Source organism: Heteronotia binoei, chromosome 21, assembly GCF_032191835.1.
Source record: "Heteronotia binoei isolate CCM8104 ecotype False Entrance Well chromosome 21, APGP_CSIRO_Hbin_v1, whole genome shotgun sequence".
Lineage (NCBI taxonomy): Eukaryota > Metazoa > Chordata > Lepidosauria > Squamata > Gekkonidae > Heteronotia > Heteronotia binoei.
Genome location: NC_083243.1, coordinates 95,431,275 through 95,445,003, shown reverse-complemented (window position 1 = coordinate 95,445,003; position 13,729 = coordinate 95,431,275). Strand labels below are relative to the sequence as shown.

The 13,729-nt window shown below is 41.8% G+C and overlaps 1 protein-coding gene across 4 annotated transcripts in view; it reads right to left on the bottom strand.

The window, feature by feature from the left end:
* Positions 1–13,729, bottom strand: part of LRP4 (LDL receptor related protein 4) — a 160,249-nt gene that overhangs the window by 5,304 nt on the left and 141,216 nt on the right. For 2 of the 4 annotated variants that reach the window (XM_060261335.1, XM_060261336.1), the window contains exons 34-37: positions 10,956–11,103; positions 10,447–10,514; positions 9,021–9,108; positions 7,522–7,663 (exon numbers count right to left, since the gene is read on the bottom strand). In XM_060261335.1, coding sequence (XP_060117318.1) covers positions 7,522–7,663; positions 9,021–9,108; positions 10,447–10,514; positions 10,956–11,103 — 446 coding nt within the window. Of the gene's footprint in view, positions 1–6,889; positions 7,072–7,521; positions 7,664–9,020; positions 9,109–10,446; positions 10,515–10,955; positions 11,104–13,729 lie in introns of those variants that run through there. The other 2 variants (XM_060261338.1, XM_060261337.1) reach the window with 2 other exon arrangements.

The following is a 13,729-nucleotide window of genomic DNA, read 5'->3' as shown; positions in this document are numbered from 1 at the left end:
TACAAGAAGTACATATTAAACAAATGGATTATAAACTTTTATGGAAGAAGCAACTTGGTGTGAAATTCTGTTCATTGGCTAAGGTGAAAAAAAGGGGTGTGGTTTTTTATGTGAAGCAAGAACTAGACCCAAAGTTGATTTTTAAAGACGATGATGGTAGATTTATTGCAGTGGAAGTGATGTTGAATCTTTAAAGAACTTTGTTATTGGGACTGTATGCCCCAAACGGAGCAAAAGACTCTTTTTTAAAGGATATTATGCAACAACTAGATCAAGTGACGTATGAGCAAATTATGCTAATAGGAGATTTTAACGGAATGGTTTAAAATATTTTGGACAGATCTGGAAAGAAAAATAATGAAGGGAAATTACCAAAGACTTTTTTTGAACTAGATAAACAAGAAAATCTGGAGGATATATGGAGAGAATTTAACCCCAAAGAACGGGATTACACTTTCTTTTCAGCAAGACATAATTCTTTCTCAAGGATCGATATGCTATGGATTACAAAAAAATTGGGACCTATAACAAAAAAAATAGAGATTCTTCCTAAAATAGGGGCAGACCACAATCCATCAATGTGGTCTGCAAAACCTGCAGGATAAGGTGGTAGGAGAGTCTCTGGAAAAGGAGACTAAATCTTTCAAATAAATGAAAATGAGGACATTCAATTTCAAGCGGTGTGGGATGCATACAAAGCAGTAATGAGGGGCATCCTAATTACATTGAACAATAAAGATAAAAAAGCCAAAGAAAAACAAATGACAGATTTGCAAAAAGAGATTGGTAAGAAGGAGAAGGAGCTCAATAGGAGGCCGGGAAAAAAGAAAATGATAAGGGAGATTGCAATATTACAAAGGCAACTGAGACATTTGTTAAATAAATAAGTGGAATGGAATTTAAAAAGGCTTCAACAAAAATGTTTTGAAGGAGCGAACAAACCTGGAAAATACCTAGCCTAGCAAATGAAAAAAAAAAAGGAAAATAAAATTATTAATAAAATTATGTTGGGAGACAAGGAAATTGTTGACAAGGAAGGAATCAAAAGAGAATTTTATAAATATTATGCCAAGTTGTTTAAAAGTCATGCGGTGGACAAGGGAAAGATTGATGAATATTTACAGAAAATTAATGTAAAGCCCTTAACTGAAAATATGGAGAAGGTATTAAATGAAACAATTGGAAAGGAAGAAATAGACGTGGCAATTAATTCAATTATATTTGGGGAAAGCTCCTGGCCCAGCTGGTTTCACAGCAAAATGTTATAAAGTCCTCATGGAGGCTCTACTACTAAAACTGCAGAAATTGATTAATACTATAAGAACTGATGGGAAAATACCTAATACTTGGAAAGAAGCAGTAATTTCATTGATACTGAAAGAAGACAGAGACGCCACGAATAGGGTTGTCAAGTCCAATTCAAGAAATATCTGGGGACTTTGGGGGTGGAGCCAGGAGACATTGGGGGCAGAGCCAAGAACAAGGGTGTGACAAGCATTATTGAACTCCAAGAGAGTTCTGGCCATCACATTTAAAGGGACAGCACACCTTTTTAAATTTCTTCCTTCCATAGGAAATAATGAAGGATAGGGGCACCTTCTTTTGGGGCTCATAGAATTGGACTCCCTGGTCCAATCATTTTGAAACTTGAGGAGTACTTTGGGGAGAGGCACTAGATACTATACTGAAAATTTGGGGCCTCTAACTCAAAAAACAGCTCCCCCAGAGCCCCCGAAACCTCCAGATCAATTCCCCATTATACCCTATGAGAATCGATCTCCACATAGGGAATAATGAAGTGCTCAGCAGACATTTCCCTCCGCTTTCCCTCCCCCCTCCCTGTTTCTGGTGACTCTGAAGCGAGGGACTGGCCTCTCTACTCACGAATTGCTGCCAACTTCTTCACAGCAACACAGACACACCATCCCAGGAGGAAGCCTTTCAATCGGAGACTGAAGCCTCTGGAAATGCAAAGGCACATGGTGGTTTTGGGGGCGGGGCTTCCCCCCGCTGGCCAGCTGAAGGGGCAGGAAGGAGCCTGGGAAAGCGGAAGAACCCCTGCTGGGACCTAGGGATTGGCAAGCCTAGCCACAAATGTAAAAAACTATAGACCAATTTCATTACTTAACAATGATTATAAAATATATGCTAGAATATTAGCAGAATGCCTGAAACAGCATTTGAATAACTTTATTAAAGAAGAGCAAGCAGGGTTTCTTCCCAGGAGGCAAATTAGAGACAATATTAGAACGGTGATAGATATTATTGAATACTATGAGAAACATCCTGAAAAGGAAGTAGCACTATTTTTTGCAGATGCAGAGAAGGCATTTGACAATGTGCACTGGGATTTTATATTTGCAGTAATGGGGAAACTGAGATTGGGAGAAGATTTTGTAAGAATGGTGAAGGCAATATATACTGAACAACAAGCAAGACTCTGTATAAATGTAGATTTGACAGAAAAAATGATAATTAGTAAAGGAACGAGACAAGGTTGCCCTCTATCTCCATTGATATTTATAATGACCTTAGAGATATTGCTTATGCGAATCCAAGAAGATAAAGAGATAGAAGGGCTGAAATTGAAAGGTTTTTCTTATAAATACAGAGCGTTTGCTGATGATGTGATGTTTATAAATGAAAATCCAACTCAAGTCATACCGTTGCTGCTTCGTAAGATACAAGAATATGGAGAGCTGGCAGGCTTCTATATAAATAAAAAAGCCAAAAATTTTGTGTAAAAATATGTCAAAGAGTAAACAAGAAGAATTACAAAGTTTAACAAAGTGTGAAGTGACTTCTAAAGTAAAGTATCTAGGTATAGAAATAACAACAAAAAGCATTGACTTGTATAAAAATAATTATGAGAAGCTCTGGTGGAAAATTGATGAGACTTATTAAAATGGAATAAGTTAAACTTGTCTATACTGGGCAGAATCTCAGCAATTAAAATGAATGTGTTACCAAGAATTATGTTCTTGTCTCAAACAATTCCAATAGTGAAGGATAACAAACAATTTAATAAATGGCAAAGGAAACTTTCAGAATTTGTATGGGCTGGCAAAAAACCAAGAATTAAAATGAAAAATTTTGACCGATGCAAAAGTGAGGGGAAGCTTCCAATTACCAGATCAAAAGCTATACCATGATGCAGTTTGTTTGGCGTGGATTAAGGAATGTATGACGCTACTAAATAGAAAATTATTAATGTTAGAAGGCCATGGAAACGTTTTTGGTTGGCATGCATATCTGTGTTATGGGAAAAGTAAGATGGATGACTTCTTCCTACATCACTATATTAGAAGTAATTTGTTAAAAACATGATTGAAATACAAAAGATTTGGGGATGAGAGAAAACCGCTTTGGATTGTGCCAACAGAAGTAATAAAGTTATATTCAGACATTAAAGAAGAGAAATGGTTAAACAACTGTTGAAAATACATGGCAAAGTGGAATTAAAATCTGCGGAAGAATTGGAATATAAGTATAATTGGTTTCAACTGCAACAAATCAAGAGTTTACTTGAACAGGATATTAAAAATGATGGAGTAAGACAAGAACAAACAGAACTGGAAAGAATGTTGTTTGGCGATAATGAAAAATTGATTTCAAGAATCTACAAATTACTGTTGAAATGGTAAACTGAAGATGAAGTAGTTAAATCTCAAATGATAAAGTGGGAAATAAATGTAAATAAAAAAATACAGATGGAACAATGGGAGTACTTATAGAAGAACTCTATGGAGATATCGACTTGTAATAATATTAAAGAGAACTGTTTTAAAACGCTTTATAGGTGGTACATGACACCTAAGAAACTGTCGAAAATGAACAATCAGGTGTCGGACAGATGCTGGAAATGCAAAAAACATGAAGGATCTTTCTACCATATGTGGTGGACCTGCGAAAAGGCAAAGCTATTTTGGCAAATGATTCAGCAAGAGATTTCAAGAATTCTGGGCTATAACATCAAGAAGGCACCAGAAGCCTTTCTGGTGGGATTACAAATTGAAAACTTTCCGAAACAAGATAGAACAATAATTTGGTACATGCTTTCAGCTGCACGGATATTGTATGCGCAGATGTGAAAGCAAGACAAAATACCAGAAAAGTGGGACTGGATTATGAAAGTTATGCATTGGAGTGAAATGGACAGGCTTACTAGAATCTTAAAAGAACAAGATCTGGAGCAGTTTAGAATGGAGTGGGGAAAATTTCAGAAATATGTTGAAAAACAATGGAAGGTCAAAGGACATTTGATGATTTTTGACAACAGTTGAATGTTGGTGGAATAGTAAATGGACTTTTTCTTTTGTTTTTCTTCTTTGATAAGGACTATAGTTAAAAGTGTGATTATGGAAATATATACTTTTTCAATTTTGCTTTTATGATAAGAGTTTAAGGAATATAATAGTAGTAAATGGGTTTTTTTTCTTTCCCTTATCTTCATCTTATCACAGTTATAAGTTTTTTCTCTTTATGAAGATTCTAAAAATGTAAAAATTACCTTTTATTTCTTTTCAGTACTTTTTAGTATATTAGTTAAAATGCACTGGTGGAGGTCACGAAAAAGGGGGAGGGAGGAGGAAAACGCAATGTATTGATATTTTAATAATAGACAAGTATTAATATTATATATTGCAGAATCATAAAAATTGGGTTTTTTTAAAAAAAAAGAATAACAGAAATTAGAATGGACACTAGCATAGTATAATGAAAAATTTGTTCATTCAACCTTTGCACCATGTCTTGAAGATAAAAACTGAATAGAAAGGCAGTCAAAAGCCATCCCTACCTAACCCCAGACTGCAAAGGAAAAAGATTAGTTAAATGACCTTTAGTACTACACCATACTTGCCCAAAAGATGGTTCATATATTCATATCAAGCATAATAAACTACAATTTATTGAAAGTCTTTCATAAGTCAGTCTGTGCTTAGCAAGGGCTCTGATTTCTCAGATGAAGAGCTATCAGCAGCTAGCCCTCAACCAGTAATTGAACAGCTGGCTCTAAGCCAGAACAACAAGAGATCAGGCTACTGCTGACCAAAAGTCACAGCCTACAGCTGAAACCAAGTCAACACCTTGTAGCTCTGAAGCAATAAACTAGTCTTCAGAAGTCACTCACAGCCCACCTAGCTTACTCACACCCTTGCAGCACCAACACTGTCAGAGACACTTGGAGTTGCAAGAAAGGAGAAGAAGTGGCCCATCCTCAGCTGTCAGTTGAAAAGATAAATGAGTAGTTTCAGGATGACTGCTAAGAAACCTGGGAGTTTAGCTCATTAAGATTTGGCTATAAATTCAGCAGGGAGAAGCAGCAGTTTGTGGATGCAACAAGTATGCTTTGCCACTGAGCCACCAACCTTGCTGTTACTGGACCTCTGCAACCTTGACCTGGACCTGATAACCAGTTTTTCTGGAATTCCTGACCTTGGACTTGCTGCCTGGAATTCTATGACCCTAGACTGGACTTTGGTAAACCTGCTCTCTGGAACCTCTGAGTTTTGGAGTGGACCTTGGTTACTCTCTGCAACCTTGCCTATGACCTGCGCAGCTGAACCCCAGCCCTTGCCTCCTGGGGAAGCTGCACCAGTACAGTCTTTCCTACTGACTTTTTAAAAGTTTAACCATTAACATTTATGGTGTTTTCTGTTTTTATTATACTTGAATTTGTAAGCTGCCTATAGGAAGATGGCACAGAAATTTTCTAAATACCGTACATTTTAAAAACCCTGCCCCTCACATCCTGTCCCCTCTCCCCGGAAAAATTGGTTTAATAATTTCTGGATTTTTACATCTTATTTTTGTATTTTACACCACTATTCAGATTATAGTGTGCCACTAAGAAGAAATGTGGCTACTGATAAAAATTGCTCCAGATGACCCAAGTAACCAATCCACCATATTGTGGTAATATTGGAAAGGTGGAGAGACACAGATGTACTAGATAAACTGACAAAGTTAAAAAAAAAAAAATCTGATCTAAAATGGTGATCACTGAGATGCTAAGAATAAGCAAAACCTACCCACTAAAACAGAAAATTTTTTAGGTCTAGATCCAAACCACAAAGACCTCTCAAACTTGACATTTTCTGCCAAATCTGGTAATGAGAGCAAAAATCACAGATCATGGATGGAAAGGGGGGGGGGGGGGAGAATCTTTTCAAGACTACAGCTGAACATCAAAGAAAGATAGCCTTTACAAATATGCTCAACCTCATAGATTTCTGTACATATGAAATATTACCAAGATGTAACACACAATTTTATTCAGTTGCTGTGGAAAATTCCAATACAAACTGAGATCCCTCAGCTGATGAGAAAGGATAAATGATTATAAGAACAGGAACAAAAAATACCTCCCCCCCCAAAAAAAAGGGGGAGGAAAAAGAATACAGAATCATAGGTGGAAAATAGTAAAGCCTTAAAAATAGGACTGTATCTTAAGGTACAAATCTAAATGGCTCCTGCACACTGGATACTTAGAATGCAAAAGCCTCTTAAGAAGGATAATCTTCTATTATACAATTCTTAATATCCAAATCTGGTCAATGCAACATTAAACTCTGATAGGCATAAACTATAAGTGGAATAATATCAGTCAGCTATACTAGTAGTAATTTTAGAATATGAACATGAAAAAAGGTGACTGTCACATTATTCAAAACCCTGGAGACTATTCTGTAAGCAGTATCTGCACTTCATGATATCAAGCAAGAAATCTTTGGGTGAACATACCCCTTGGTTAAGTTATGTAGATCCTTTTTAAAATGCTAACCATTGTTTTAAAAGGACTTATGCAAATATTAAAGGCTATCCATAAGAGAAGTCTTTTTTTAGCACACAAATACAGCAGATTTCAAAGGTGGGCACATGCACATGTATACACACACAAAGAAAGCCAGCCAAGCAGCAGGTAATATAGGTCAAGATTAGGCCACTCAGCACTGTAGGAATAAGGGAAATGGAGGTTGCACAAACACCGAGCAGTGATACCTGATGTGAGGCTGTGGACAGAAGTCAAAAGAGGAAAGGTGAAAGGCTATCAGAGGGGTAAGAAAGATGCTGAGGAAGAAAGACAAAGGAGAAACTAAGTGCTACAAGAATCAAGGCCAATCACTTGCCCTTCATCACCCATACAAAAGGGCTCACAACTGTAATAGTATCCATTCCAACCCACTGCCAATCCATGCAGTACACAAGTATTTTTTCTTTTTTTATCACAAGCATATTTTTAACACAATTACACTTAAGGTAACAGGAGTGTGGCTGGGAGGCTGCCATCTTCACCAGAAGCTTTGGAGATAAAAATACCAAAAGATATTGCTGGTTAAATAACAGGGACCATATTAATGGTCTTCTGGCAGTGTGAGGTGAGGAACAGTGTTCCTTTTTTTAAAAGGTGACTGTGATTTGCCTAGGAAGAAGAAAAAGACTATTTACCAAATTTTTAACCAGCTTTTAAAACTACAGTAGTTTCACATTGGTTTCCAGAGTTCTGAAACCACCTCTTACCTCCTTCTTATAGCACAGCTGATTATACATAGTTGGCTTTGGAACGGTTTCAATTTTCACCTCCTGGGTAGATGTTCGGTAGGAAGGGTTACTGTAGGTAAGGTTACCCAGACCAGGATCTGTGAACTTGGACTTTTTGTGCCTGCAGGAATACAACATTAATCATGTATAACTGCCACAGTTAGGAGGTACTACAGCCAGTGCTGGCCCTAGGTCACATGGCGCTCCAGGCAGGCTCCCTGCTTGGTGCCCCCTCTGCCGGAACTGGAAGTGAGGGGGAGCAAAGCCTCCTCCAGCACTGGCTTCAAAAAATGTGTGGCTGCCTCGAAGCCGGTAGGGCCCACTCTCGTCACGGTAAGCGGGGGGGGGAGGGCAGCAGAAGGGAGGGGGCTGGCAGTGGTGGCAGCAGCGGGGGGGAAGGCAAACTAGGTGGTTGTCTTGGGCACCAGGAGGGGGGAGCCCAATTAGGCGCAGAGTGGTAAAGCAGCAGTGCTGCAGTACTGAGGTCTGAATTCTCTGCTCACGACTTGAGTTTGATTCCGGCGGAAGCTGGATTCAAGTAGCCAGCCCAAGGTTGACTCAGCCTTCCATCATTCTGAGGTCGGTAAAATGAGTACCCAGCTTGCTGGGGGGAAAGTGTAAAAGACTGGGGAAGACAATGGCAAACCACCCTGTAAAAAAGTCTGCTGTGAAAACATTGTGAAAGCAACGCCACCCCAGAGTCGGAAACAACTGGTGCTTGCCCAGGGGACCTTTCCTTTCCTCCTGGTGCCCTAGGCAACCACCTAGTTTGCCTAGTGGGTGAGCCGGCCCTGATTACAGCCCAGATTCCATCCTACATCATTAGAGAGAAAATAATTCTGCATATTTATTTATTTACTTCATTTATACTCTACCCTTCTCCCCATCAGGAACCTAACGAGGCTTACTTTACTCCCCATCATCCTTTTTATTCTCACAACAACCCTGTAGGTAGAGTAGGCTAAGTGTGTGATTGGCCCAAGGTCACCTATAACAGTGGTGATTCAAACCTCAGTCTCCTAGATCCTAGTCCAAAATTTTATCCACTGCTTCACTACACTATACTGGCTCTTAACTTTAAGATTCAACTTAAGGCACATACAAATTTCACTATAATCCTATGTATGATTTTCAAGCAACATAGGCAAGGGCTAGAGAAGAATCAACACTTTTTATAAGAGGAACTCTGCTGCACTGAATCTACTCCATATCATCCATGTGATCAAACTGGGTTTTCACAGGCCAGTAAGAAACTGCTTACTGCCAACAGCAATAACTTGGGAGCATTAGCATCTTAACTTTTGTGTTAAGAAACATGTGTTTCTAACTTTTCTTCTTCTTCAGTTAGCCTCTAAACACAAAACAATGTTGAAATAACACACCTGCTTCTCGTGGAACTTACTCTCCTGAGCTTTGTTGAAAGCGATCTGAGCAAATATTTAAGGGCAGAGAAACAGAATAAAAGATGAAGAAATTACCTGTATGTAATCACTGCACCAATTAGCAGCAAAATGATCAAAATACTAAGGAGGCCTCCAATAATGTAACTGACATGCAGTCCTTCTCCTGAAAGAAGACAAGGGAAAGATGAAGGATGACAGTCTTGTGCCATATAGATAACTTCACCTTTGCAAAAACCTGTGTGTGTATTTGTAAAAAAAAATACTGAAATAACTAAAGGTATTACAAACAATATTTTATCATACTTGCAAACAAAACCTCAAGATTTAAAAAAATATCACTCTACTGATAATTCTTTTTGTACTGATACATATTTATCATCCTAGTTGACCAAGGAGCAATCCATCTCATTTGTTGCTTTCCACAAATGTTTGCAAAAAGATCAGCTCATTCATTTGCCAAACAGCCATTCTCCTACTGTGGGCAACAACCCACTGTATTGCAAAAAAATAAAATAAATGCTGTTACAAACATATGGCTAACAAGAGCTTTATGCATTTTCAAGACAAAAGTTTTCAAGATACCCAGGAGAATGACTGAAGGGTATAATGGCATAATGGAACCTATTAATCTTTCTAGCAGTGCTCATCCAGTATATAACTCACTTTAGCATAAGTCATAAACAAAGAAAGGCTGCATTGTCGGGATCTTATTTTCAGCAAGTATTTTTCATACTTATGCTTAGTTCTGGATGGAATGTAGCACAACAGAAAGAATATCTAGAAATCATTATCTCCTGTTTTCACATGTAAGGAACAGCTTGATTCTTCCCTAAGGTATGGACTTTGAATGTCTGAAATTGACAAACATTTATCTTATAATAATACAATCATCATAATTAATGGGCTGAATCCAATTGTTTTCTCCCACTGGTGTGAGTCACTTCTGCAGAAGGGGAGATTTTAACCAATTCTCTCCCTCTGGTTGAAGTTCACTGAGATTCCCAAAATGCTTCTTTAGGGATCAAAGAACTTCTAGGATTAGTGTGGATGTTTGCAGTGGGAGTGAGGAACTAGTGAAAACACTGCCCCGTATATATTTTAAATAAAGTTTAAATAAAGTATGGTTTGAATCCTGTTACTGTTAGGTGGATCTGTAACTGGTTGACAGATTGCATCCAAAGAGTGCTTGTGAATGGTTCCTCATCCTCTTGGAGAGGAGTGACAAGTGGAGTGCCTCAAAGATCTGTCCTGGGGCCTGTTTTGTTCAACATCTTTATAAATGATTTGGATGAAGGAATAGAGGGAATGCTTATTTAATTTGCAGATGATACTAAATTGGGAGGGGTTGCAAATTACTAATACATTGTATACTAATACATTATACACATTACTAATACATTATTCATGATCTGGAAACATTAAATCCACATTTTGGGGTTGCTAGAGTTATTGTTGTAAATTCATTTCATGGAGTAACCTGGGACTATGAAAAATAACAGACCTGTGGTTGCTAGGACAGCTTCTTCTGCATGGGTGCACAGGCTTTGGCCAGTTTCTTTGTGAGAGCAGCTGTATAACAAAATGTACAAAATGGTCACCTTCAAAACAAAGTGTTGCCAGTCACTTGACTAAAGGGCTGAACCACACCGGGGGAACCAAAGCAGTATAACACAGAGTACAATAAAACCCTCTTTTCTGTATCCCAAATAACATTTCATATAGATAACAGTACTTTTGGAATATCAATGAATATACTTGCTGAAATTCAGAAACCTCTTCAATATTGAGAAAGAAGATTACTATAGTTGGTTAAACAGAATGATCCAAACATTAGTATAATTCTATCCCACTTGTCTCCATCCTACAAAGTAATGCAGGAACTCCATTTTAAGATGCCAAAAACGGGGAAGTTTCTTTCCATGGAGGGAGGGGGAATCTACAAAGGAAACTGGAAACAACCTACTCTTGTTTCACATTCACATTTTAGTCAGCATCAGCAAAGCCACTCACTTTCCTTCAGCTGTTTCCAAGGATGTGTGAGGCTTAGTTGTTGTTGAGTCTGGTCTACTAGCCACAGTCTGACTCTTCTTAGCTGTACTAGTGGTCACAGCAAATGGTAACACCATGCCAGGTACTACAGAAGAAAGAAAAACAGAACCTGAGGCAGGAATGATAATTTCAGCTATGAGGAAACTAGCAATTTGCAAGTTTCAGGAGTTTTGAAACCCACAAACAGGCCAGAATTCTGACTAACCGAATACATACAAAAGAACTATAACAAATTCCATGGTAAGAGATCTTCTAATAAAGATAATCAACATTTAAGAATTACATAGGATGTTCTTATGCAGAAGTAAAACAGGTTTCCTACCTGTAACTGATGATCTTCGAGTGGTCATCTGTGCAGTCACACCAATGGGAGAGGTGCCGGCGCCGACCCTGATCGGTAAACTTCAAAAGCTGCAGATTTCCGCGCCTCCATCCCAGCGCGCATGCGCAGACCCCCCCCCCCACTGCGCATGCTCGCCAGGACGGGAGCGGACATCCCACCAGTTCCTTCTGACCACTGCATAAGCCCACACAGGATGGACCGACAGCGGAGGGGAAGGAGGGCGGGTAGTGTGACTGCACAGATGACCACTCGAAGATCATCAGTTACAGGTAGGAAACCTGTTTATCTTCTTCGTAATCTCTGTGCATCACACCAATGGGAGACTAGCAAGCAAAGGACATACCTGGAGGAGGGCGCAACGGTCCATCAACAAGAGACAGTCTGTAACACAGCACGGCCCACCACCGAGTCCTGGCGCTGCCTCATATCCAGCGCGTAGTGCGCCAAGAAGGTATGTGCCGACGCCCAGGTGGCAGCCTTGCAAATGTCCTGCAGCGGAACACCCTTCATGAATACTGCCGAGGTTGCCACCGCACGCGTAGAGTGGGCCCACACTGGCCCGGGAAGCGGCGTCTTACGGAGAAGATAGCACAGTCTGATAGTGCCAGTAATCCATTTGGATAGTCTCTGGGAAGAGATCCTCCGGCCCAAAGAAGGAGCCACATAAGAGACAAAGAGCCGGGAATCTCATCGGAAAGGCTTCGTACGGTGTAAGTAGAACGCCAACGCCCGTTTTACGTCGAGGGCGTGCAGACGCCGCTCGACCTCCTCCGACGGGTTCAGGAAGAACACGGGTAAGTCGATCTCTGCATTCAAGTGAAACGCGGAGACCACCTTGGGTAGCAACGTGATGTCAGGGCGGAGCACCACCCCTTCCGGGGAGAAGCAAAGGTAGGGCTTGTCACACCTCAACGCCATCAGCTCGCCCACTCGCCTCGCTGACGTGACTGCAACCAGGAACGCTGTCTTCCACGCCAGCAGCTGGTGTGAACAGGTAGCCATAGGCTCAAACGGTTTGCCCATAAGAGCCTTGAGCACCAAGGGCAAGTCCCAGGACAGCGCGGGCACCCGCACCGACGGATACAGACGGGCAATTCCCTTGAGGAACCTCTTAGTCTCCGGATGGGCGAAGACTGAATGCCCGTCAATCTGCACGTGCTCACTCGAGATGGCCGCCAGGTACACCCTCACCGAGGAAGCTGCCAGATCGCGGTCCAGCAGGGACACCAAGAAGTCAAAGACTGCAGAGAGCCCCGCCGCCCGCGGCTCCAGCCCCTTGCTCGTAGAGAACTGAACGAACTTCGACCACTTGTAGGCGTACGAGCGTCAAGTCGAAGGCTTCTGGCTGCTCAAAATCATGAACCGAGCTCTTTCCGATAACTGCGAGCGTCCAGACGCCAGGCCGTCAACTTCATGTGGGGCACATCGTGGTGCACCACCCGTCCCTGGTGCGACAGCAGCAGGTCTGGAACCTGCGGGAAGTGGTGGAACGTCCCGCGGGCAAGACGGAGGACTAATGGGAACCATTGCTGCCTCGGCCACCATGGCGTCACCAAGATGCCCACCGGCTTCTCCCGCAGGAGCTTCTGCACCACCCTGGTGATCAGCGGCAAAGGGGGGGAAGAGATACATCCTGTGGTGCACCCAAGGGACCAGGAGCCCGTCCCCGAGGAACATCGGATCCACACCGCCCCTGGTGCAGAACGACTCGCATTTTCTGTTGTCCCGAGTCGCAAAGACGTCCAGCGTGGGCACTCCCCACAGACGAAACACGGGCTTTAGGAACTTCCAGTTGAGCTCCCATTCGTGGAGCGATGCTCCCCCCCTGCTGAGAAAGTCCGCCCGGGCGTTCTGAACACCTGGAAGGTGGGTTGCAAGCAGCGATATCCCTAGGACTATGCACGCCTCCCAAATCGTCATCGCCAGCCGGCAGAGTCTGCAGGACACTGTGCCCCATTGATGATTTATGTAGGCCATGGCGGTCGTATTGTCCGTGAGGACTGCCACCGCCTGTCCCCTGATGAGCGTCTGGAACAGCGTGGAAAATGGCCAACAGTTCCAGGTAATTGATGTGCTGAAGAGATTGATGGGCTGGCCACCAGTCTCCGACGCACAGGCCCAGCGCATGCGTGCCCCATCCCCAAAGGGATGCATCTGTCGTGATCGTCACAGACGGCTGTGGTCTGTGGAAGGGCGCCCCTTCCGTCAAGTTGCGGTCCTGCCCCCACCAATTGAGATCCGCTAACACTTCTGGAGGAACAGTCAGGTACCGATTCGGGGAGTCGAAGTAGCACCAGAACTCCTGGAGGAACCACAGCTGGAGTGGCCGCATGCGAAGCCTCGCATTCGACACGACCGAAGTGGTGGCGGCCATGAGCCCCAGCAGGCGCTG